The sequence below is a fragment of the Penicillium cinerascens genome (assembly GCF_028974065.1).
Source record: "Penicillium cinerascens strain IBT 15544 chromosome Unknown contig_16_segment0_segment0, whole genome shotgun sequence".
Classification (NCBI taxonomy): Eukaryota; Fungi; Ascomycota; class Eurotiomycetes; order Eurotiales; family Aspergillaceae; genus Penicillium; species Penicillium cinerascens.
Window position 1 is genome coordinate 3,540,972 of NW_026695286.1, and position 25,311 is coordinate 3,566,282.

At 53.1% G+C, this 25,311-nt stretch overlaps 10 protein-coding genes across 10 annotated transcripts; 7 read left to right on the forward strand and 3 right to left on the reverse strand.

Annotated features, from left to right (window-relative positions):
* Positions 1-686: 686 nt before the first annotated feature.
* Positions 687-7,124, forward strand: N7498_001334 (guanine nucleotide exchange factor DCK1; the record flags this gene model as incomplete). The annotated part of the gene is made up of 1 exon (XM_058448397.1): positions 687-7,124. One exon carries the CDS (start codon positions 687-689, stop codon positions 7,122-7,124), a length of 6,438 nt encoding a protein of 2,145 aa, XP_058313808.1.
* Positions 7,125-7,821: 697 nt separating this feature from the next.
* On the forward strand, positions 7,822-9,264 carry N7498_001335 (uncharacterized protein; the record flags this gene model as incomplete). The annotated part of the gene is made up of 3 exons (XM_058448398.1): positions 7,822-8,223; positions 8,279-9,120; positions 9,180-9,264. 3 exons carry the CDS (start codon positions 7,822-7,824, stop codon positions 9,262-9,264), a joined length of 1,329 nt encoding a protein of 442 aa, XP_058313809.1.
* Positions 9,265-9,764: 500 nt separating this feature from the next.
* On the forward strand, positions 9,765-11,452 carry N7498_001336 (cytochrome P450; the record flags this gene model as incomplete). Its single annotated transcript, XM_058448399.1, has 3 exons — positions 9,765-10,093; positions 10,172-11,265; positions 11,316-11,452. The coding sequence occupies 3 exons, from the start codon at positions 9,765-9,767 to the stop codon at positions 11,450-11,452; spliced, it is 1,560 nt and encodes a 519-aa protein (XP_058313810.1).
* A 160-nt stretch (positions 11,453-11,612) lies between these two features.
* N7498_001337 (mitochondrial 37S ribosomal protein mS37) lies at positions 11,613-12,207 on the reverse strand. The gene is made up of 3 exons (XM_058448400.1): positions 12,046-12,207; positions 11,849-11,928; positions 11,613-11,775 (listed from the first exon to the last, which is right to left on the reverse strand). Exons 1-3 carry the CDS (start codon positions 12,173-12,175, stop codon positions 11,677-11,679), a joined length of 309 nt encoding a protein of 102 aa, XP_058313811.1. The 5' UTR covers positions 12,176-12,207; the 3' UTR covers positions 11,613-11,676.
* A 249-nt stretch (positions 12,208-12,456) lies between these two features.
* N7498_001338 (DnaJ family domain-containing protein) lies at positions 12,457-14,077 on the forward strand (the record flags this gene model as incomplete). The annotated part of the gene is made up of 2 exons (XM_058448401.1): positions 12,457-12,828; positions 12,881-14,077. 2 exons carry the CDS (start codon positions 12,457-12,459, stop codon positions 14,075-14,077), a joined length of 1,569 nt encoding a protein of 522 aa, XP_058313812.1.
* Positions 14,078-14,284: 207 nt separating this feature from the next.
* N7498_001339 (uncharacterized protein) lies at positions 14,285-15,184 on the reverse strand (the record flags this gene model as incomplete). The annotated part of the gene is made up of 1 exon (XM_058448402.1): positions 14,285-15,184. One exon carries the CDS (start codon positions 15,182-15,184, stop codon positions 14,285-14,287), a length of 900 nt encoding a protein of 299 aa, XP_058313813.1.
* Positions 15,185-15,765: 581 nt separating this feature from the next.
* On the forward strand, positions 15,766-17,034 carry N7498_001340 (uncharacterized protein; the record flags this gene model as incomplete). Its single annotated transcript, XM_058448403.1, has 1 exon — positions 15,766-17,034. The coding sequence occupies one exon, from the start codon at positions 15,766-15,768 to the stop codon at positions 17,032-17,034; it is 1,269 nt and encodes a 422-aa protein (XP_058313814.1).
* Positions 17,035-17,166: 132 nt separating this feature from the next.
* On the reverse strand, positions 17,167-18,100 carry N7498_001341 (pyrroline-5-carboxylate reductase; the record flags this gene model as incomplete). The annotated part of the gene is made up of 2 exons (XM_058448404.1): positions 17,167-18,014; positions 18,064-18,100. 2 exons carry the CDS (start codon positions 18,098-18,100, stop codon positions 17,167-17,169), a joined length of 885 nt encoding a protein of 294 aa, XP_058313815.1.
* Positions 18,101-19,393: 1,293 nt separating this feature from the next.
* On the forward strand, positions 19,394-20,440 carry N7498_001342 (zinc-binding alcohol dehydrogenase family protein; the record flags this gene model as incomplete). The annotated part of the gene is made up of 1 exon (XM_058448405.1): positions 19,394-20,440. One exon carries the CDS (start codon positions 19,394-19,396, stop codon positions 20,438-20,440), a length of 1,047 nt encoding a protein of 348 aa, XP_058313816.1.
* A 760-nt stretch (positions 20,441-21,200) lies between these two features.
* Positions 21,201-25,280, forward strand: N7498_001343 (uncharacterized protein; the record flags this gene model as incomplete). The annotated part of the gene is made up of 1 exon (XM_058448406.1): positions 21,201-25,280. The coding sequence occupies one exon, from the start codon at positions 21,201-21,203 to the stop codon at positions 25,278-25,280; it is 4,080 nt and encodes a 1,359-aa protein (XP_058313817.1).
* Positions 25,281-25,311: the final 31 nt, after the last annotated feature.

The following is a 25,311-nucleotide window of genomic DNA, read 5'->3' on the forward strand; positions in this document are numbered from 1 at the left end:
CTGTTTCCAAGGTTTGTTTGTACGGTGTGGGGAGAAACTTAAGATCGGTGTTTTTATTCCGTGATCTTCTCTCCTCCATTTCTCCTCCGCTCGTTTGTTTCCGAATTCCCTGTTCTTTTCGTATTTCTACATTTCTAATACTTTTCGACGGTGAGTCCTTTCTTCACCCCCTCTCTGCCTTCCCCACTGTTGCTGTCAAGGGGGGTCGGGGACGAGTCTCCACAACGCGAAAGGTTTCGCAAGGGGGGTGCGGATACCCAGTGCAACACTCTCGTCCATTTGAGAGGACACGACGATCTGCTGGATGTGAACAGATATCTTGCGCCTGCGTTGCACATTACCTCGGATGACTTTCGGCCCCCCAAGAGCCGTTGCACAACTTCCCCGATTGTCCAGCGCCTCCTAACCATGATCATGATTTTCTAGATCTTTTCCTATCTGTCGCATACCGAAACCGCAATCGCATTCTTGTCCTTTCTTCACCCCAGACCCGACGACTCGGAATATTGACTGCATGTCGCGTTCGTTTGAGTCCACGAACATTCTTCGACGTGAATCCCTGCCTCTTTTGCCTTAAATTCTTGCGATCGGAACGTCAACCACATTTTGCGGGGTGGAATTGACACATTTGAAGCTTATTTCTTGGGATCCCTGTTCGCGCTTGGTGAACAGAGCTCGCCGCTGCCATGCCCTGGAGGCCTCTGCCTCGAATTGCCTTTGCGGTAGCCATTTACCCGTTCCACCCCTCGTCCCCGGCAGACCTACCCCTCGAACTCGGCGATGAATTATACATTATAGAACAAGGCGGCTCAGATGGAGAATGGTGCCGTGGCTATCTCGTTGCGCCGCCGTCTCTATTGGCGGGTTTAACGAGTACCAAGGGTCAAACTCTGGAGGCCCGCGTTTTCTCCGGTATTTTCCCGCGGAACTGCGTTGAGATTCGAGAAGTACTGGGCGACGGCGATGGTTACAGGGCAATGCTCAATGGAGACCGGAAAAGTTTAGACCGATTGACCTTGGCCGGTTTCGATGTAGACTCCGTGTCCCGAAACAGCGTGGCCTACTCTATGGGAGAGTCAACCACCGTCGGCGAGGTGTCGGACGTGGTGGTCGCAAAGAAGGGAAAGCCAGCGCAGATCGTGATCAATAAGAACGATGAATCAGACCTGTCGAGTCCGCGATCTGTGCATACCTACCGGACGGGGTCGATCCCACACACACCGATGTCGTTTACGCCTCGAGATCCCGATGCGCCTAAACCCGCCGCGCCTGTGCCCATGTTGAAAATCGGAGACGAGACCCCAACTTCTCTTACGGAACCTCTGGTCGACGAAATTGCCTCCTGCCTCCGCGAGTGGCACTCTACCAACCTACACGAGCTGCTCCTTGCTCGGCAATATGATGTCCTGGAGGAGATGTCTACACTTGTTCAAGAGTTGGACTTTTCGCGACGCCAATTGCTTCATAATGTGTTGACGGGGAAAGAGAAGGAAACACTGCGCGATGCGACGGTCTGGAAACTTGTTCGAGCGAACAAAATGCTCAGTGGAGATATCATTGTGCGCGACCCCGAACAAAGAGGCCGATTGTTGACAGGCGAAGACTCCGCGGTTCAATTGGCCAAGTTGCAATCCGAAATGAGTATGCTTGATGACCGCCCCACGACCTCTTCCGACACAACGGCATTGAATCACCTTCTGCTGGAAATCAATGCTGTATCTGGGAACGTCCCGGGCCCAGTGACTCTTGGAATGCAGCTGTACTCTCGATCCGACCCTGGTACATTCAGTGCGCTGTCTGAGACATACAGCTTGGACATTCCGTCTCCCGACAAGTTTATCAGTTTGACTCAAAGTAACAAGTTGAAAACCTTGTTCACCGAGCTTGCTGCGACTGATATCGGTGATGGCAGTGCGAATGGGCGTCAACTTTATCTGGTTGCTTCTGTTCGGACAGCGGAAACTCGGTCTGCAGCCGAGCCAACCCCATCGAGGTCTTCAATGTCGAGGGAAGGCCCGATTACTACAAGGACAGCCAACGCAGGGGGTGTACAGCCGTCAGTCAAGGGAAGCCTGAGGACACGGCGCAGCATGATGTGGTCCCCCAAGCCACGAGGTAGTCCGACCCTCGACCAGCCAGTCAAGTCTGCAGCTCAAGCGGCTCCTCGGTCATCAAGCGGCTCGTCCAACGCTCAGGAGGCGCCCACTCCTCAACCGGCGCCCACCAAAGAGTCCTCGGCCATTCGCACCGTTGGTGTTGGCATCCTGGAGGTGTCGCCGATTCTCCGACAAGATAAGGAAGCTGAGCAGGTGATTAACATCTGGTCAGCTCCACGAGAGGGCGAAGAAGGCGAGCGTTATGCCGAGGGCTTCGACAAGTTACTTCACGTCTTGCTTCCCAGCCCCAACGGCCGGTATGTACGATCTGCCTCGGCCGGGCGCCTGCATCTCCACCTGCATCCATTCACCAGCATCGACCCCGAAGCCCTTGTTCGGCAAAACCCCACGATTCTGCACGATGTCGTGCAGACAAGGCGCATTGGGTTCTCAAAGGCACCTGCGAAGCCGAGATCTGACATCTATGTTACGCTCTCGCAGGCCGTGCTCCCTACCGATGCGTTGCTTTCTCATCCGTTCGCTGGCCAGATTCCTCTCCAGACGAATACTGGTCTCCGCAACCTCCAACTAACATTGGAAGTCCGCGATGCATCTGGAATACGCGTGGACAAATGTGTCTTCCCGTCCTCCGCCCCGACCTCCGCTACAGCATGGCGTACAACAATTGCCGATCGTGGCTGTCCTTGGAATCAGACAATCCGTCTAAATATTCCTACAGACCGGATTCCCGGATCGCATATTATTATGAGCGTTGCGGATGCGCCAGAGTTCCCCTTCGCTCTCGCGTGGATGCCCCTTTGGGACCAGAAAGCATTCATTCGAGATGGCCAGCACTCCTTACTGCTCTATGCATATGACAAACAGACCTCTAGCATTGAGAATGGGAAGGGTGCCTACCTGAGTCTTCCATGGAGTGCACTTGGCAAGAATGAATCTGCCAAGGATGAAGCCGTCACCGGCCCTCTAGCTACTTTGCGCCTCGAGACCCATCTGTGCAGCACTGAGTACTCGCAGGATCAGGTCATCTTGAGTCTGCTACACTGGAAGGAACGCTCGGTTGATGAGGTTCTCAGCACCTTGAAGCGTCTGCTTTTCGTCCCAGAGATCGAGATCGTCAAGCAACTTCGTGGAGTGTTTGATGCGCTATTCGGAATCCTCGTGGAGAACGCCGGTAACGAAGAATATGAAGATCTGATATTCAACAACCTGGTCACCGTCCTGGGAATCGTTCACGACCGAAGATTCAACCTAGGCCCCTTGGTCGACCACTACGCCGATGAACAATTTAACTTCCCATTCGTCACCCCATGCCTCATTCGCAGCTATTTGCGCCTTTTGAACGCGGCTACCGAGCTCCACCAGTCTCGCAATCTCCGCGCCGCCTTCAAGGTGGGACGCCACTTGCTCAAGTTCATCATCAAAGCCCGCGAGCAGCAAAAGGCGAAGGAGGAAGGTATTGGAATTACTACTGTGCAGTCTACTTTCAATCGAGACTTGCATACGATTTTCAAGTCCATGGAAACTTTGATGAAGGACACCTCCCCGAGTTTGGTGGGAAGCAAGACCTTGATCGTGCAGCACTTTCATTCATGGCTCCCTGAGCTGTCCAAGGTCCTCGGCCGGGATGAAATGATTATGATTGCTTTGAGTTTCATGGATTCATGCAAAGACGTGACGGGAATGTTGGTGCTCTACAAACTCGTGCTCATCCAGAACTACACCCAGTTCGAGATCTTTGATTCTGGCGAAGAAAGAAAGACCTTGATTTCTAGCTGTATCGGATGGCTGGCGCCTTACTGGGGTTCGATCGGAAGTGTCTCAGACCAATACCGAGACCAGGTCCGACTGAACAGTGCAATCGTTGCTCAATTGCTCACTCAGCCGGATCCTCAACTGTATGAGTTCATGCCGAGCATCGTCGCCTCTTACTGTGCCATCGCAACGGAGGGCGTGGAAGAGACAGAATATTTGTCTCTGCTCTTCAGCAAGTCCTTCCCCTTCCAGATCAAGACCTCCACGATCCCGCAGAAGTTCGATGAGTCTCTGTTGGAATTGTCTTCTATTATGGCTGCCCTGGCTAATATTACGACACCCAAGATGCCCGCTTTGAAAGACCTGGAGCTCGCGACTTTCGTCACTCAAGCATTTGAAGCTCACAACTCCATCATGGATTGTGAGGCGTATCCTGAAAACTGGTTCAGCATTCATGTATACAACCATCGGGCAGCCATCAAGAGTCTTGAACATCTTGCATTGCTCCTGATCGAAAAGTTCCTCCCGAATCCCGACGATGCTGATACCTTCGATACCAAACTTTGGGAATCTTTCTTCATGACACTGCTAAAGGTCATTTCCAGTGATGCTCTCGCGCTTGAGACTTTCCCTGAGCAAAAGCGTCGGGCTGTCTGGAAGATTGCCGGCGACGTTCGCGAGCAAGGTGCGGACCTGCTTCACTCCACCTGGGAAGCGATCGGTTGGGATACCTCGGATGAGGAGCACCAGCGGTTTGGGCTAAAGAAGTTGGGCGGTTATCAGGTTCAGTATGTTCCGAACCTGGTTCCCCCGATTATTGGCCTTTGTTTGAGCGTGCATGAAGGCCTGCGCCACGTTGCCGTTCACATTCTCCGAACAATGATCCTGAGCGAGTGGGATCTTAACCAAGACATTTCGATCGTCGAAACGGAGATCATCTCCAGCCTTGATTCTCTCTTCAAGTCCAAACAGATGAGCGAGAGTGTCAGTCAGAAGATCTTCGTTGGGGAGCTGCTGGACCTGTTTGAGGGTGATGCGGAATCTGACGAAGACCTTTTCAATGCTATGAAGGGTCTTATCGCGACTGTTGATGAGCTTCTTGACCTGCTCGTGGCCTCTCAGAGCAGCTCATCCATTCAGAGTCTCCACGCTCTGAAGCTTATGGAGTACATGAAAGACATGGGCCGGGAAGACATCTTTATTCGTTATGTCCATGAATTGGCAGATGCCCAAATTGCTGCTGGCAACTTCACCGAGGCTGGCCTTGCCCTGCAGTTCCACGCCGACCTCTACGACTGGGATCTCAACAAACCCGTTTCAGAGATTATGACGCCGCCTTTCGTTGCTCAAAGCGCATTCGAGCGGAAGGAAGCTCTGTACTTCTCAATCATCCAGCACTTTGAGAATGCGATGGCTTGGGCTCCTGCGCTTGCTTGCTATAAGGAACTTGCTGCCCACTATGAAGCTACAACTATGGACTTTGCGAAGCTCTCCCGGGCTCAGAGCTCCATGGCTCGGATCTACGACTTCGTCGCCAAGGGTGACAAGCAGTTCCCCCGGTACTTCCGTGTCGTCTACAAAGGTCTCGGATTCCCGTCCAGCCTGCGTGACAAGGAGTTCATCTTCGAGGGCTCACCCACAGAGCGCATGGCCTCGTTCGTGGATCGCATGCAGCGGGAACACCCCACTGCGCAGATCATGTCGTCTGGCGAGATCTCCGATTACGAGGGCCAGTTCCTCCAGATCAGCGGAGTCACTGCCCACCGCGATGTTTCTCATCCCGTCTTCCAGCGCTCCAAGGTGCCACACTCTGTTCGTGAGCATCTTTTGATCTCGCATCCGTCTCGTTTCTCAGCGACCTCTCGGAGGCATACCAGTAGCTCGGACGTGCGTGAGCAGTATGTTGAGAAGCTCATCTTCACTGTCGCGGAGCCATTCCCGAACATCCTTCGCCGCAGTGAGATTATTTCTGTCCAGGAGGTTGCCCTCTCTCCTCTTCAAACGGCCATTGAGCGTACGTGGCGCAAGACACAGGAGCTGCAGCTCCTGGGACGCCGGGCAGCATCGGGTGAAGACAACGGCTTGTCGAACTTGACCGAGGCTCTGGAGCAATTGCTTGAGATGCGTGGATCGTCCTCCAACTGTGTTGCTTTGTACCGTGCGTTCCTTGGCGGAGTACAGGGCACGAAGAACAGGCTTGAAGAGGAAGAGAACGAGGATGCCGATGACCAGGAGGACGAGGAGCCAGAGGAGCCAGAGACGGTGGATCCGATGGAGAATGCTCTTGCCGTTGCTCTCATCGACCATGCCTTGGCGATCAAGCATGGGCTGTCCCTGTACCAGCGCCCTGCACAACAAGCCACTCAGGCAGAGCTGCTGCACCGCTTTGAAAATGTCTTCAAGCCTGAACTGGCATCCCTCATGACATCCCCGCCAGAGTATCAGAGCCCGACACCGACCCAGCCACACCGATCTTTCACCTCGGAGTCGCGTCGAAACCAGGCTGTGCAGCGCTCCGTGAGCCCCGAGCAAGAGCTTATCCGAGCATCTCGGGGGAATAATACTCACACGCGTAAGCGCTCAGAACGGCAGTCGGTCAGCAATCGCATTAGCATCATCAACCCTTTCAAGCGATCCCACGGCCAATCAAACTCCATCTTCACCATCCAGCAGTCGGACGGCAAAGACAAGAATATTGATGAGCGCGAGGAAACGGATGATGACGCAGCCACCATCCACAGTCTGGCCACCAGCCATTCCCGGGGTGGTAAGAGTGACAAGAGGCGCAGCTGGTTCGGCGCCCAAGCCAAGCACGGCTCCTCCCCGTCCATCGGCGACGAGGCCATGAAAAAACGACTCTCCCGCAGTGCATCACGGGATACGGCCGCTCAATCTCATGATGATCGCAGTCGCGCAGGTTCCCAGCATCGGGGCCCCGCCGCCAGCGGTGCTATATGCAGTCCCTCTGAGCGACCGGCGCCCGCTTCGAGCGGCGGCTGGTCTACAATCCCTCCAACACGCGATTTCCCTCATCCGGTGACGCGTGAAAGCACGCACGGGAGCCGCGAAGTCCCCTCGAAGAGTGGTACGAACGGTATGAACGGTGGCTCTTCTCATCCGACGGCGACTGCCAACGACAACAATACTACCGGGGTGCGCGATTCGGTGTTCCGACGATTCAGTCTCCTCAAGGGGGTCGGCCGCAAGAGCAGCCGGATGGATTTCAAAGCGAACGGCGCGCTGCTGGAGGAGTAAACCATTTCTTTCTACATTGACCCTTTTATCCTCTGACCTCTGACCTTTCTTCCTTCCTTTATACCTCTTCTTGATGTGACTTACCTACTTACCTGATGTATTTTCTCCTTTTTCCTTTTGTGCTGGGAATATTGGTGTTACGAGATCGATACCATGTGCTATACTTCCTAATTCCACATAGTCTGTTATTGCAAACCGAATCAAAATCGACGGGTCGATATGCTAGGAGCTACAATAGGAAGTGCCGAGCTTCGTAGCGTAAGGACTGTGGCAGTGTAAGCCTTGGCTCCGCCGAGAGTTTCACACTCGCGAATGAAAGGTGGGGACCGTGGATCACCGCTGCAAGTTCCTGCACGCGAATCACTCGAAACGGGGCCCAGGAAGCCACGCGTGTCCACTCGGCCTGTGCGGTCGAGGCTGTGCTGCCCCCGATCCTCGAGAGGGCCCTAGCATTGCATCACGATCTTCCCCCTCGTAACCTTCGACCACGGTTCGTGTGGCTGGAATTCCCCGCCAATTTCCCTTTGCCAATCTCCTGGAAGCCAAGCTTTCGCTCGTACGAGATGTGTACGTAGAAAGCTCTTTCCCTCCCCTTTCACTTTTCAATGTTCCAACGCGCTTCCCACTAACCCCGCCGCCAGCTTCCGTCAACTTTCGTTCGCAGTTCCGAAGCCATAGCTTCGGCCCCGGAAGAAGAATGAGCGGCAATGGAACCGTTGATCCTGGCGAGCGAACTGCTTTGCTAAGTGAATCTCGTTCCTTCCAGGGTCTCTCACCCCATCCGCAGACTGAGCATGAAGGTCATCATCACCATCCCAAGGACAATCGTGTCTGGGTGCAATGGCCTGCACACGTCGTGCGTCTGGCCTGGTTGACCCTGGTCCGGGACTACGTTAATGTACTTCTGATCTTTGTGCCGTTGGGTATCATCGCGGGTGCTCTTCATTGGGACTCGACCGCGGTCTTCGTGTTGAACTTCTTCGCCATTATCCCGCTCGCCTCGATGCTGAGCTTTGCTACCGAGGAGCTGGCCGGTACCATGGGCCAGGCCCTCGGCGGTCTGATGAACGCGACGTTTGGCAATGCGGTGGAGCTGATTGTAAGGTCTTTGTGAAAGATATACGGAATTCATCGCTGACAATTGGGATCCATAGGTCAGCATCATCGCGCTCAAGGATAACCAGATCCGCGTGGTCCAGGCCAGTATGCTGGGCAGTATCCTCTCCAACATTCTCCTGGTTCTGGGCTGCTGTTTCTTCATCGGCGGCCTCCGATACTCCGAGCAGACCTTCAACAGCACCGTGGCATCCACCATGTCCTCGTTGATGGCGGTCGCATCTGCGTCCCTGATCATCCCCGCTACCCTCTACGCCGTCCTTTCGCAGTCCAAGCAAAATGCCCAAGCCAACATCCTCGTCCTGTCGCACGGTACAGCCATCATCCTGCTCGTGCTCTACGTCATGTACCTCTACTTCCAGCTGCGCTCCCACGCACAATTATTCGAGGAGACCAACGCTAGCGATACGGAGAACGCAAATGGTGCGGAGGAGGAAGAAGAAGAAGAAGAAGAGCGCCTCCTCAGCCCGTGGGCTGCCACTGTCGCATTGATCGTCGTCACCGTTCTGGTGGCCATTTGCGCCGATTACCTCGTGGGCAGCATTGACAGTATCGTGCAGAAGACCGGCATGAGCAAAACGTTTATAGGTCTGGTGCTGATCCCGATCGTCGGCAACGCCGCAGAGCATGTCACGGCCGTCGTGGTGGCCTACAAGGATAAGATGGACCTTGCGATCGGTGTTGCGATCGGTAGCAGCTTGCAGATCGCCCTTTTCGTCACTCCCTTCCTGGTCATCCTGGGCTGGATCATGGGTATCGAGATGACCCTGCACTTCCAGATTTTCGAGACGGTCGCGTTCTTTATTTCGGGACTGGTCGTCACCCTGCTGATCCAGGATGGCAAGTCGAACTACCTCGAGGGCGGCATGTGTCTTGGAATGTACGTTCTGCCTCATCTCATCCACCTTCTCCGATCTCTGTCTAATCTCTTCTCCTTAGGTACTTGATTCTCGCTCTTGCATTCTACGTCTACCCCGACGATGTCGGCGAGGGTGTCGGTGCCCTCAGCAAGCTCCTCAATTGATTTGAGGTCTACGAATAGCCATGTCGGATCAAGTGAATACCCCTTTCGCCCAACTTCCCACCAGCGGGTGTCGCGTCCATGGACTCATCCATGTTGCAATAGCTAGCTAGCCTGTCTGCTTGTGTTCTTGTCCGACTGGACGCGCATATTTCTTCTGGTGTCAAAATGCATGCGTGTATATTTCCTATGTTATTATCGCACAGATTCCCAATGCCACTTCCACTATCTTGATTGTGTCATCGTTCCGCTTATCGGCGTACTCGTATCGGCGCGGGGAAAGTCATCGGCAGCAACCTGGTTGGACAGTCCCCAGAGCCCCAGTCTCCTGCATGCTATCTCCTCGACTTACCGATTTGGATCTTCTCCAACCAGCCAAACCTCCCCAAGTGGGGACCTGCCGCCCAATTACCTAAACCGAAGTAAACCGTGGAAACCGAACGGAAGAATATAAGTGTGATCCCCGCCAACATCCAGAATGCGAACAACTTCAAGAATCCGACATGGCTCTCTCAATCACGACTATAGCCATCTCGGCCGTCGTGGGCCTAATTCTCTACAAGGGCATCATTTACCCGGCGTTTATCTCGCCGCTGGCCAAGATCCCCAATGCCCACTGGAGTGTCCCCATCTCTCCGGCCTGGATGCTCTGGAGACGGTTCAGCATGCAGAATAATCGCACGATCCAGGCTGCGCATGAGCGTCTCGGTCCGCTAGTTAGACTTGGACCGGAGGAGATTTCGATTAATTGCGTGGATGAGGGGATCAAGACGGTCTATACCGGCGGGTTCGAGAAGCATGAGTGGTATCCAAGGGTGTTTGGATCTCTCGGGTGAGTTGAATGTTTTGTCGATTTTGAAGAATTCTTTGAGGATTATCCTGGGGCTTTGAGATGCTGATTATATTATAGAACCGTGAGCATGTTCACCATGGTTGGGACCAAGCCTCACTCCGTCCGGAAGAGGATGCTATCCAATATCTATTCCAAGTCCACTTTGCAGACGTCACCCCATCTGCGATTGGTCTCTAATGCAGTCGTATTTGATCGCTTATTGCCCATTATTCATGAGTCTGTCGAGTCAAACAAACCTCTCGATGTGCATGACCTGGACATGGGTCTGACAATGGATTTCGTCTCATGCTACCTGTTCGGCCTGAACAATGGTACAAATCATCTCCAGGACCATGAATATCGCAAGCAGTGGCTTCACATGTATCTGTGCCGGAAACCATTCGAATTCTATCATCAAGAAACCCCGAAGTTACAGGGCTGGCTTAGCTGTGTCGGACTCCGAGTGATTCCCAGTTACTGCGACGACGCGAATGAAGTACTTGATGCGTGGGCATTGGATCTGTGTGGCAAGGCCGCGGACTGTCTGGACTCGACGGACCCGGCAGTGGAGCCTATTGTCTACAAGCAGTTGAAACAAAGCCTCGACAAACAGTCTATGAAAGATACCGGGTCTAAACAAGACCACAAGCAGCAGCAGATTGACATCGCCTGCGAAATGTACGATCAGCTTACCGCGGGCTTTGAGACAAGTGCTGTTGGTCTTACGTACCTGTTCTGGGAACTATCCAAGAACCCAGAGTGGCAGGAGAAGCTTCGCGAGGAACTAACGACCCTCGACCCTCCGATCAAATTCCCCAAGTCCGCGGACCTACCCCCGGCGAAGTCGATTGATAATCTGCCCGTGTTGGAAGCTATTGTCACGGAGACCCTGCGCCTTCATGCGCCAATCCCGGGTATCCAGCCCCGAGTCACGCCCTCTCCCTCTTGTTCACTGGCCGGATGTGACAACATCCCCGTCGGTACGCGAGTCAACGCGCAGGCCTATTCCCTGCACCGAAACCCTGACGTCTTCCCCGACCCGGAGAGCTGGCAGCCGAGCCGCTGGCTCAAGGAAGAGAACTCGCTGGCCGAGCTCGAGGAAAGACGCCGCTGGTTCTGGGCCTTTGGGAGTGGAGGGCGGATGTGCGTGGGTAGCAATCTGGCCTTGCAAGGTATGTTTCATCAAACCACGGAGTACGGTCCGGTACTGATCGAAAACCAGAGTCCAAACTCGTTGCGGCTGCGGTTTATACCAACTTCCGCACCACCATCGTCAACGACGAGGGTATCGAAGCCATCGATGCATACACCGTGCATCCCAAGGCAGAGAAACTGATACTGCAATTCCACGCAGTCTAGACGAGAGGCGCGCACGGAAATGTCAAGATAGTGATACAATCAATTCTTTTCAAAAGGCAATGATGCCGCGTAGGTATATACTGTACAGATGCAAAGACAAACTCCCATATCCAACATGCACGACTCATCAGGCAGTAGACCCGTAAGCGAAATCTGCATGGACTCGGTCGCAAGACGTGGATATCCCAAAACTCCCATGGACCCGGAATGCCGGATAATGCGACTTAGCCCAGCACACCGTCCTTCTTGCGCGGGCCCACCACCTTCGGGTACATTCTCATCAGGTGGTAGTTGACGGTGTTCTTCTTCTTTTCTTGGGATTTCTATTCGCAAAGACGGGTTAGTTGGGTTGTCGGTTGGGCGTCGGGAATCGGGATGAGGATGGGTGAAACGAACCGGTGCATCCATGCACTTGCGCAATTGTGCCTCGAGGCCGGCGCAGCCTTCGACGCCGTATCCCTGCGATGCCCAGCAGTCTATGGACGTTCGTTAGCTATGTAGTTCGAGGTCCTCCGAAAAGATTCACATCCGGTCACGCCCGAAACGCTGCGATTTGAATGGGTATAAAGTGGTGGGTATCGGAGTGGACGTACTCAGCATAGAGGACATGACAGTCACGCAGGGGTTCTGCTCATGCTGGTTGGGCCGGCGGACGCGAAGATGGTTGATGGTGTTCAACCGCAGCGGGTTGAGCCGGGTCGAGACGTTGCCCTTGGGGGCCATTGTGGGAGAGGTGGATAGTCGAAGGATGACGAGGGTATCGGTGCAACAGAAATCGAGATGTCGCGGGCTCCGTCGACAGTGATGGGGGGGTTGGCGCCTTCGAGATGGAGATGGGCAAAATCCCTGGAAGTTTTGCTCCGCGGAGGTGGATGACTAAGCGATCCGGTTTGGCTTCGTGATCATGTTGCTTGCCACTTACAAGCTCTTGTTCTTCACGGATTATGTGTTTTTGATACATTTGTAATCTTTCTATTGATTGTTGCTGCTTGCAAGAACCGGCGATGAATAGCACACAGCTCTGGCGCTCACAGTTTCGATGTGTGACTCTCCGGTCCTCGATACCTACGGTAGCTCCCGCATCACGACGGTTCTCGGCGGCTTGTCAACGGCGACAGAATACAAATTCTACTTCTACGAAGACGGATGAAGATGTAGAAGCCGATATAAAACAAGAAGAGAAGGAGGAGGGTGCCATGGCACGCCGTCTGTCACAGATGACCGAGGATGCGATGCTGGAAGGTGGACGGTCTGCGCAACGCAACATGGAGGCCGCGGGGTTCTCTGAAGACTTGAAGAAACAACTCGAGGAGCGGGTCAAGGCAGCTTCATTCAAGAGTGAATATGCTGCTGAACACTCTATCCTCGACATGCCGGTACGGATTGCCTCCATCTGAAGCTATCATGCAGCTGCTGACCCGTCTGCAGGCTAGTGCAGGCCAAGGAACACGCGAGACAGCCGCAGCTCCTGCATGGACAGGAACAGAGACTCTACATGACTCGGCTCTTCGCATGCTCGACGACGCCAGCAAACCTATTCGCACTCCATACAAGATACCCCAACCCGTGAACCTTAAGCCCGCCCCGAAACCCAAACGCTCCACCGGTCAGCGATTAGCCAACGCAAAAGACCGCACATCTACGTACGCATTAAGCCAAGCGCCAGGCTTATCCGAAGAAGAACGGGAAGCAATGCGCCGCGAGATGAGAGAGAAGTTGGCACCCGGCGCGCACTCGATGCCCATGTCCATACAAGGACTCTCATCCCTCGCGAACGAAAGAATAGAAGACGCAATTGCTCGCGGTCAGTTCCAAAAGATCAAGCGTGGAAAGGGCATCAACACAGAAACAGACCATAATGCCAATAGTGCATACATTGACACGACAGAATACTTTATGAACAAGATCATCCAGAAGCAGGAGATTGTTCCGCCGTGGATTGAGAAGCAGCAGGAATTTGCTTCGGAGATTAGCCGGTTCCGACAGCGTATTCGTGCTGAGTGGAGGAGACATGCGGCGAGGTTGATTGCCAGCCAGGGCGGGTCCCTGGATGAGCAGATGAAGCGGGCGAAAGGATATGCTGCTGCTGAAACACGGCTGGCCGAGAAAGCCAAGATGGAAGCTTCGTTCCGGAATAGCGACGCGTCAGTCAGTGAGATTGATACCGACGGCCGAATAGTGACCAAGGTAGAGTCACCGGAAGCTGCACTCGAGTCCGATGGAGGGAAAAATGCGTCAGGAGATATCCCGCATCTCCCTCCACTACGAGACGCGGCTTATCTTGGAATTGAGCGCTCCTACCATGAGTTGGCCGTGAAGCACATCAACAAAATTGCCCGGTCCTACAATCTCCAAGCACCCCGCTCGGCCCAAAAACCATATGTCAACCTCGACCGCGAGCTGAACTCGTGTTTCGCGGAGGTCGCACCACAGCTGGCCGAAGAGATTCGCCGCCGGGCGACTGAGCGAGCACGTCCATCGGTATCTGTCGGCGGGCCGTCGTCGAGTATGTTTGGGTCAATCGACACGGCGAAGAACGTGCGTGTGTACGAGGAGGATAAGGAGAAGACGTACGGTCTCAAGGAGATGTGGCGAGACATGTTCTCCAAAGATGGGCAGAAATAGGCTGTTCTTGATCACTTCGGGGTGACTGTAGATACGCGATTTGGTTGGATGGAGACCTCATGGCATTGTTGGAAATATTAAAACAGGATAAAGTTGATGGCCTTCATGATCAAAGCCCATCTCTTGGATGTAGTCAGTAAACCTCAATTTCCGTCTCATTTGATAAAAATAAAGCCTCTTCATTCATGAGATCCATCAAACCTGGAACTATTCCGTAGGACGAGGTCGAAACATCGGCGACCCACCGGGAGAATGGAAGTGTGTGCACTTTTCACATTGGGGGCAGGCCACGGCCACTGCGAGTGGGAATTGGAGCTCCTCGGACGTGTGAGTAGCGGGATTGAGAGGAGCGAGAGCTGTGTCATTGGATGTTTCTTGCTCATCCGATGTCCGTCGCTGTACCGCAAGAGTCCATCTCAAGTGCATATAGAGGAATATCGACGTTGGAAATGAAATGCCGGGAATCATTGCAACGATGCCGTTCAAGTGCGCGACAAAGAAAAGATTGGCGCTTATTCCTTCGATGCCACGGACCATACAAACCATCCCCACTCCAAAGATAAGGATTGCACAAGCCAGCTTCGAAAAGATGACAAACATTCGCTTCACGAAGTAGCTTTCCAGCTGGTAGGGAGTGTACTTCGAGGGGATAACCTGCATGGGATCTTGCCGCACCCGACGGAGGAACTTCCACGTCTTGTACAAATTCCCGAAAGCGTCACAGCATACCACACCGCCGATGAGGACTGCCAGAATGCCGATGATATATGCAGTCATTCGGTTCATTTTTCCCACATGGCCGATCAAACCCGTGCCAGACAAATGGTGCTCCCAAGGGAGCGCAGGACAGAGGCATGCTGTGTTGTTGCTCGACATTTTCGTATCGCTGATGGTGCCGAGTTCACGCTTCAACGGGATAATGAACTGATGCCATGGAATCTTCGGCCAGTCGCCAGCAGGCCAACCTGCCTGCTCGAGGTCCGAGTCACCGAACGGGAGGCGGGAGATGAGCTCGAAGTTGCCAAGCCAGATCTCGTTGATGGCGTTTCCCTGTTGGTAGAAGTTCTCAGATTTGACCCCGTGCACGACAGAGACTTTTTGACCCATGAAAGAGAAAAAGAGAAGAACAAGTTGATGATGGATATACAGATGGTGCGATGTAGGATAAGAGGTTGCGCGGAAAGAAGAGATACATGATGAAGGAGGAAGTGAGTAAAGTGAAGTCGGACGGTACAAGAGGGAAGGTGCTCGACCGAGAAATCAAGTCAACAAACATGACGATTCAACACCATGCATCTCTATACATGTCTATCCCGAATTTGTCGATGTATAGAGTGCACGGTGCCAAGAGGGGGCACATATCCACCTACGATCTCCACGACGTGAGTGGCCCGTGACGGGTGACGATTGTGCATGCGGGCGCTTAACGGCAACCAACGACAGGTCGAGATGGCCTCGACTTGCACACATCGTCCTGCTATTCACCTCGTCACACCCAGTGACTACAATTCTCTTATACACATCCCCTCCCCCCCCCTGCCGCCCCATCACTTGGGAACACGATGTGCCCTCCCCTCGAGATTCGTCTACTCCAACCGTTCGACATGTCGATCAGTCGTGATTGAGTGATTTCTCCTGCACATAAATCTGTTCCTCTCCCTGCTTGGTCCCAGTCACAGGTGCCGGCCATGAATCCTGCCCCGGTCGCCTTTACTTTTCCTCCTCTCTTTTCCATTATCTCCCTCTTGCTTGTGTATACTGTTCCAGTCTCCGCTTCGAGTGGGTCGCATATTGAACGCTCTGGAAGTGTCCATGTCCGCCCTCCACTAAACAGACCGCTGTTTGCAATCCAGATTGGCAGCATCGCTGGTGCTTACATCGTATTCGTTGCCGTTCTGCTCGGCCTTCTTCTCTTCGTCGGACGACGACTGCGTCAGACAGTTCAGTCTTCCAATTACTCGTTGCAGATGCAGATGCTGAGGCCTGTCAAGCCGACTCTTGATATGGACCCCAGCCCAATCTCTCCCACCTCGCAGAACCTTCCTAGTCCCACTAGATCGAATGGTTTCACCTCGTGGGGCACTGTCAATCGAGGAGGCAGGCCTTCTCAGACTTCTTTTAACGGCAGCATGGTGACCGTCGACGAGTCCGTGGTTGCTACAGACCGCCAGAGGGCCCAAGATGAAATGGAGATGCTCTATGCAGCGGTCATGGAGCACGATGCTCAAAAGGCTGCCGGGATCAATGTCTCCACGGGGGACTCGGATTCCCAGAGTCAATCCCCGGATAGCCAATACACCAACCCATTCACCGACCGCCATGCTTCGGGAAACCAGGAGTATCCTCCCGCGGCGCCATTGAAGTCCCCATTGAAGTCTCCCAAGCCGTCTCGTTTGACGAAGTTGTTCAGCTCCAATTCTCGATCAAATCCGGATGCAGGCAAGCTGCGGTCTCCGCGACTTACTCGAAAGCAACAGATGTCGATTTCATCTCCTCTTGCTTCTCCAGAAATCCGCTCACCCCAGCCCTATGTCCCTGAACAGCCACCTCTATCACCACGGATCTATAACCCCGGCCCACCTCCTTCGGTGCCCCGCCCAGGACCGGCGGCTGGTCAAATTATGCCTCCCACAGGGCGTGCACGCGTGCCCGCCCCATTGAACCTGTCTCCTGCCACCCAGGCGACATCGAACTTGCCATTCCGTGATGCATATCCCCTGCGCAGCGCTCCGGCAACTAAGACAACCATCCTGGAGAGACCCGTTAAGAATTCACGCGGGCCTGTGACAGGCATGCCGACGCCATACAGTGCGTACATGCCTTTTACTCCGGTGACACCGTTCACACCTGGCCGAACGGTGACGAAGCGCCAGCGGAAACGCGAAGACAAACAACACGGCCTTCGAGTCCTGAATGAAGACGATCTGGTCAAGGATGATAATGACATGTGGGGCTGATTAGTTGGAGGATCGGATATATGGCGTCAACGGCTGCTTCCTTTTGGAGTTGAGTTCCAGCAACTAAATACCTTGGATATATCGATTTCTTGTCATCTATCTTCTATAAATTTCGCATAAGATGTTGCACATCTATTTATTGGCCTTTTTCAAATGCTGCGTGCCGTTAATAATTGCCTCCGCATAGTCCGATCGACTCCCCTCTTTCTCAAGAGTCAAAAGAGCCTGGATAGTACAACCACGAGGCGACGAGATACTCTCCCGAAGGACAGCGGGATGAATCCCAGACTCCAGCGCAGCAGACAAACCCCGAAGGCCATGCAAGACCATCTCCATCGCATCGGGCCTCTTAAGTCCCTCAGCCACACACCCATCCAGAATCCCCTCAATGGGGACCGTCATAGCAGCCAATGCCGCACCCACAAGCACAGAACCAAGATCCATCAGGTTCTGAGGCAGATACTTGATCGCACCAACCCCGTTGAACATCCACTCCACGACCTCGGTCATATGGGCGGGTACTTCTTGCTCCGGAGTCTCGATAATAGTCATCGACTGGCGGAACTGCGCCCCCATATTCGGAATCACCTTCATAATCACCGGCTCTGCAAGGTCGCCTTCACTTCCCTCGCGGACTATCCGCGCTAGGTTTTGCGGCGTTTGCCCCGCCAATAGACTAATCACCAGCTTCCCAGCCAGCGCCTCGCGCACACCTTTCGCGCTGAGAACATCATCCGCCATGAAGGGTTTGAATCCCAACACGACAACATCTGCCTCCTGCATAATGTGCACCGGCACATCCTGCGACGAAACCACCCGGACATACGGTTCCTGGTCTGCGGGGAAAGAAGCTTTCATGCGCTCAGCCGAGGCAGCGCTTTTCGTGCACGCAACAAAGTTGGAAACGGGCCGCGATTGTGTCGAATTGCTAGAGAAAGCTGCATCGAGGACGCCGTGAAGGATTGCGCCGCCCATGTTTCCTGGAAAATGTGAGTCAATTGGCTTCCATTGTGGGGTTAGGTCATTTACCGCATCCGATGAATGCGACGCTGCGTTCTGGGGCCATTTTTTTTAGCGTCGTAGAGGTTGTTTAATGGAAATTGGATTTGGTTGGAGATGTGGTGGACATAGTGATCAATTGCGGATCTTGGAGCTCTTAAACACGTCGGAGCGGGAATCCGAGCTTCGGTTGATGGAGCCGAAGGACCTTTTTGAGTCTATATTGCGAGGTTGGACTTGATAGGGACCTTACATGACGAGAATCTCGAATACAGGTAGATTATCTCCAACTAGGTATGTTTGATACATTAATTCCGTCGTAGTTCTGTGAAGATTGGCTCGGTTCTCCGAGCTGTCAATACCCCGCGTTTGATAAGATAGCATCGGATCGATCATAGAAAGATAACGCCAACTACAGTCTGAAGAGGAACAGACTGTAATTAGATAAAGTCTCTCCTCTCACACGCTTAAACTATATCTCCGGATGCTCCCTTGACTTCTTATCCATCCCTTCAACTGGCAATTTTGCCAACGCCCGCTGTGAGTTAGGAACACCAGGCTCTTTCGGAACTCTAACGAGATGCGCGCGTTAGAGGTGAGCACTTCTGGGAGAGAAATCAGTATTCCTGTAATCATCTGCTTTCTGCAACTAGTCGATCGATAGTTTAATGCCCTGGTTATTGAATGGGATTCGGGATATTTGAGATCTTGCCGACTCTGTATTTTGCCGGAGATAACGCGGTGTTAAGGAAAACGGTGATTCACCAAGCTCTTGTCCGAGCTAGCTTGATGCCACTGAAGACAAATGCTGGCAAGACTATCATTCAGTGGAATAGCTTATGCTGGCCTGATGAATGCCAAAGTAGAAAGTAGACTTCCTATCCGAGCTTTACGAGAGGGTCCTGTCAATAACAATGACATTCGGCTGGGAACAAAGTGAGATTGGAAATGTCTCTATAAGGTAAGAGGTCGCTCGATCATAGTTTCCTTTGATTACTCGATTTGAAATCGAATTTAAGAGCTAGAACAGCCGTCAGCGATCGTAAACCCACAGCGCCGACAATCCGACGTAACCGTTTGGCTGGCGTCACTCCACCTTCAGCGCAGCTGACTTGCATGTATTCGGGTATTTGCCTCTACTAGTCTCGAGAGTTTTAATCCATGCGATGCATAAGTGCTCACATGTGGCACGATTCACGAACGGCCATGTCGTTATTGAGCCGTGGAACCGTTGATTGATAATCGTCACCATCCCCGGGGCCTCCCACGCCATGTAAGCCCGAGCAGGCACCTCAATAAATAAGAGGCTGCGACCTACGACTTGCAAGGCGATCTTCTGAAGTGAATCACTAACTCCAAAATGCCAACTCAAACCGCCCTTCTCGTTACGGAAATCGGGAAGCCAGTGATCAAGGCTTCCCGGCCCATCCCAGAGTTGAAGGAAGGGGAAGTACTCGTCCAGGTCACCATTGCAGGCCTGAATCCACACGACGCAAAGTCTCGTGACAACGGGCTCTTCATCAAGGATGTTCTACCAGCCGTTCTAGCCGCAGATGTCGCCGGCGTCGTGACGCGCGTGGGCCCCAATGTTTCCAGATTCAAGGAAGGGGACCATATCTTCGCACAGGGTTGGCCGCCCGATTCAAACACCCAAGGTCTTCAAGAATACGCCGTTCTTGACTCCAGATTCTCAGCCAAGGTTTCTTCAGGCTTCTCTGATGCTCAGTTGGCTTCTCTGCCCTGCAACTATGTGACTGCCGCAGTCGCATTGTTTGATTCATCCGCCTTGGGTATCCCAGCGCCGTGGGACCCAGCCGCGAGTAGCTTTGATTATAAGTCCACATCACTTCTTATTGTCGGAGGTGGCTCGAACACGGGTAAATACGGCATTCAGCTTGCTGCGTTGGCGGGCATTGGAAACATAATCGTCGTCGCTGGCTTGAAGGGCGCGGCGGATGCGAAAGCCCTGGGTGCAACTCATGTCGTCGACAGAACTAAGACGCCGACTGAAATTGCCGCAGAAGTGCGAGGTATTACTGGGGACGACTTGATTTACGCATTTGACACCATCAATCCACTTGAAACCCAAATTATTGGCGTTGAAGCTTTGTCGAACTCCAAAACTGGCAAATTTGCTCGATTGCTACCAATGGGACCGATTCTTGAGACGAAGCTCTCCTCGAAGAAGTCTGCTGGTTTTGAGACTCTGGATGTGTTAGGTGGATCGGCAGTCAAACCGAATACCGCGATTCCCCTGTGGCAAAAGGTCACTGACTGGCTTGAGGAAGGAAAGATCAAGCCTCTCAAATACCAGGTTATCAAGGGGTTAGATGTGGATGCGGTTAATAAGACACTGGATGGGTATTCGAATGGGACTTTGAGTGGTCAGTGGCAGGTTCATTTTTGAGAAGACCAAGGATTTGAGAGATGGATTTCGTCTTCTTATTCTTAGTACGAATAACGTAATCTATAGTCTGACCAAGAACCAAATTATCATCCCGTCTATTATCGAATACGCAACACTATTAGGCTATCCGGTAATGAACCGCATCTTTATCTAGAGCAACGCTTTGAACGCCCAGACGGGCCGTCACGCCTCTTATTAGTTCAACCGAGTTAAACCTTACAAAAAATAGAAGACTTGCAGTAATCAAGCCCATATTATACCACCCGTATGGCTTGGGAAGAAAAATGATAATGGACCTCGAACAAAGTTCAATTTTTGCCGAGCTTGCCTAAACAAGTCAAAAAAGGGTCTAGAGATGCTTTAGCTCACTTTTGTGGTTCGTCCTTTCTTAGGTTCTACAAGACGACTCCCACACCGACTGGTACAGCATTTCGACCACTCCACACCGGAACAAGTGGCTGCTTCAGAAAGCCCTCTCGCCTATCGCGTGTCCCGCCCAGGTGTGTAGATCAGCCCTGCGGGAGACATCTCATTGGCACCGATGGCCCCACTGGGCCGTTTCGCCAATGCAGAAGGAAACATTAGTCGTCCAAACATTGATAACAATGGATCTGTTGGCTGGAGTGCGGTGGTATAAAGGGTGGGGGTACTTTGGTTTCTCACAGCCTTGCTGCCTTTACGACTCCGTGTCAATTTCGCAGCGAGGCTGCGGCGACCTTTTCAACACAGGCCACTCAATATTCGATGCCCCGGCGTCATTATGGCTGATTCACACACAGATCAGGGCTATCAGCTGGGCGTGGACGTCGGTGGTACATTCACTGATGTTTACGTCCTCACCCCACATGGGAAGACCGTTCGAGCCAAAGTCCCGACCACCATCCCGGATCAAAGCATTGGAATTCGGAACGGTATCACAAAAGCCCGAAAGATACTTTACGATGAGACGGGCTGGTTAGGTGCCTTCCAATTTATCCACCATGGTACAACCACCGCGACAAATGCCGTCCTGGAAGGAAAGGGCGCCCGCACTGCGCTCGTCGTGACCGCGGGGCATAAGGACATCCTGGCGCTGCGTCGCTCGCAAATCCCAGGTGGCTTGGGGGCTTGGCTTCACTGGACGCCACCGGAACCTATTGTTCCTCTCGAGCGAGTCGTTCAGTGCAAAGAACGCATGTCAGTTCACGGTGAGCAGGTCACTCCCGTGGATATCGACGATCTGCGAAATGGGCTGCGTGAATTGGCAAAACAGAAACCAGAAGCGGTTGCCATTTCGCTGTTGAACTCGCACAGTAGCCATGATCATGAGCGAGTGGTCAGTCAAGTCGTGCGCGAAGAGCTGGGCTCAGATGTCGCCATCATTTGCTCGGCAGATGTTCTGCGTGAAGTGGGTGAGTATGAGCGGACGGTGACAACTTGCACCAATACTCTTGTGAAGCCTGTCGTGCAAACGTATCTCCGGAATTTATCAGAGACCCTTGCTGCAGAGAGCGAGACCATCCGAGTTTTGAAGAGTGACGGCGGCTTAACTAGCCTCAATCTTGCCTCTGAGCTGCCAGTGAACATTTTGATGTCGGGCCCTGCCGGTGGTGTCAAGGGAGTGGCAGATGTGGTTGCTCGAAACACTCCGTACAAGAATCTCATTACTCTGGATATGGGTGGAACGTCCACAGATTGTGCGCTGATCTACAATGGCCAGCCCCAGCTGCGACGAGAGACTGTGGTCGGGAATCTGTCCGTTCGCGCTCCAGCCGTGGATATCAAGACGGTTGGTGCAGGAGGCGGTTCCATCGCCACGTACATGGAGTTAACAGAGACTCTGCGGGTTGGACCCGAGAGCGCTGGTGCAGTTCCAGGGCCCGCATGTTATGGGAAAGGGGGACACCAGGCGACAGTGACCGATGCAAATTTGGTCCTGGGTTATTTGCCAAAGACGCTCCTTGGAGGTGCTTTTGCACTGGATGTGAATGCATCCATCTCCGCCGTGGAGGAAATCGCGTCACAAATGAAGCTCCCTGTCACCCAGACGGCCGAAGATATCATTACCATCATTAACGAGATCATGTATGGGGCTTTGCGTCTGGTGTCCGTGGAACAAGGATACGATCCTCGCGAGTTTGCCCTTGTGGCCTTTGGAGGGGCCGGTCCTTTACATGCCAACGCGGTGGGACAGCTCCTTGGGGCGTGGCCGGTCATTATCCCTCCCTCGCCTGGTATTCTCTGTGCGCAAGGTGATGTGACCACCAAACTTCGCCACGAACAATCGGCTACCTTCATCTATCTAGTTCCTGAGACCACTGCCAGTGAAGTCCGTGTGAAATATGAAGCGCTTGAAGAGCAATGCCGAGAGACTCTGCAGAAATCATCTGGTGAACATTGGCCGGTCACCTGGAAGGCCGCCTATCAGGCGGATCTTCGGTACAAGGGACAAGCTCTCACGATTACGGTCGATCTGACGGCCGATGACTTGGCCGCGGATACAGCTGGATGGCATGATGTCCTCCGACGAAAGTTTGATCAACAGCACGAAAAGCTGTTTACTTACTGTTTGCCCGACTTTGACCTCGAGCTAATGCGTCTCGGCGTGGTGCTTGAAGATGCTTCACCGGTCACTGATATTCCGCGAGTTGCCAAAGCAACAACTATTGAGCCACCCGTGGAGGCCAAGATTGGAGAGCAAAATATTACCGTTCAAGGGAAAGAGCAACTGGCCACTCTGTGGGACCGCCAGAAGATCAGCACTGAGGGCACTCGGGTTATGGGCCCATGCATCTTTTCCGAGATGGATAGCAACACTCTCATTCTACCGGGATACTATGGCGAGATTGACGGCATCGGAAACATCTTGATCAACCCGCAGAACAGGGAAGCGGCTGATGTCACTACTCATACGGCTGAATCAGCCCACAAGCTGGTCAAATCCAGTCCTTTAATCCCCACCTTGATATCTTCTACTCTTGGCTCTATCCGAGGTGAGATGGACCAAATGATGCTACGTTGCAGCATGTCGCCGGCGATCCGGGAACAGCAGGACGAATTCAATGTCATCACCGACGCCAATGGAAGGATGTTGGTTGGACAGTTCGGCAGCTTCATCACTGAGTTCCTCAAAGTATGGACAGGCACCATTGAGGAGGGCGATGTGTTTATCACCAACGATACCTACCAGGTGGAGGGGGCCATCAGCCATCTCAACGACGTGATCGTCTTTCTACCCATCTTCCACGAGCATCGTCTTATTGGGTATGCTTCTCAATTTGGACATTTGACCGACGTCGGCGGTATCGTTCCAGGTAGTATGTCGATCAATGCCACCTCGGTGTTTGACGACGGTGTTCAGATTCCTTGCATCAAGCTGTACGCAAAGGGAGCCATGAACTCGGACCTGGTCGAGCTTCTCTGCCGTAACTCTCGACAGCCGGCATGGTATCGCTCTGATCTGACTGCGATCGTTGCTGCATGCTCCATGGCTGCGACCCGAGTGCGCGAGCTGGTCAACCGCTTCGGCCAAGAAGTGTACCTGGCTTCTTGTGACGAGCTGCTCTACCGAAATCGCACTGGTCTATCAAAAATCGTGGAGAGGCAATTCGATACCAAGGAAAGCAAATTCACAGACTTTGTGGATGATGATGGCCATGGAGTAGGCCCTTGGGCACTCAGTTGCTCCATGAAGAAGGTGGATGGCAATCGCCTGAAATTTGATTGGAGTGGTACATCCCCACAGAGTCAACACAGCATCAACTTCTACTTGTCAGAGACCATGTTCAAGATGTTTATCGGATACTATCTCATTGCGGCGGCCGCCCCCGGCACAGTCATTAATGATGGATCCCATGATCTGATTGATGTGCATATCCCCAAGGGAAGTGTCCTCAAGCCTGTTCGCCCTGCGCCGATCTCATGCCGTACGCATCTTCTCGGCCGCACCTTGGATATCGTGCAGGCTCTCATCGGTCAGAAGGACGACGCATACCAAGCAGCAGCTGGATTCAGCGACTCGCCGCACTTCTTCTATTCTGGGTTCAAGCCCAACGGAGAGTGGTATCAGCTTTACCAAATTGGCTTTGGGGGTGTTCCGGCGCGTCAAGCAGGTGATGGCCCCGATTGTCACTGTCTCTTCCCGGCCATCAAATCCATTCCGACTGAAAGCATAGAACTAAATTACCCACTACGCATCGAGGCGAATGAAAGTGTTGCTGACAGTGGCGGTCCTGGATATTACCGTGGGGGCAACGCGCAACGCACACTCTACAGGTTCCTGGCTCGAGGAGAATTCAGCATCCACGACGACCGCTGGTTCACCAAGCCGTGGGGACTGAAGGGAGGCAAACCTGGCCAGCGATCTCGAAAGGTGCTCTATCGATACTCCAAATCAAAGGAAGCCCCACCAGCGGAAATTCTACCATCAAAGTGTGATCATGTCTGCGTGGAACCCGATGACCTTTTAGAGTGGGTGACATGGGGTGGTGGTGGTCTGGGCGATCCGTTGAGTCGTCCGGCCGAGAAGGTTGCCCTCGAAGTTCACCGCAAGCTCGTCACAGTGGACGGAGCCCGTGTTGGATACGGGGTGGTCGTCAGCGAGGACTTCACAGTGGATCAGGCCGAGACTGAGAAACTGAGGGCAGAGACGCGTCTTGAGCGCACTTCGCTTGGAGAGCTTTCCATCTACGATAGGGGTGGTAGTATTGACAGGTTGCGGGAGACATGTCTTGGTGAGACTGGATTGACAGCTCCTCGACCTCAGTGGGAAACAGACCCATATGGTCCACATGTAGGGTTGGAGTATGTGAAGGAATGGTATGCAGAGATGAAGGTTAGCAAAGGGTGGGAGGTCCAGTAGCGTACATAGAATGAGAGAGATGCCAATCTTT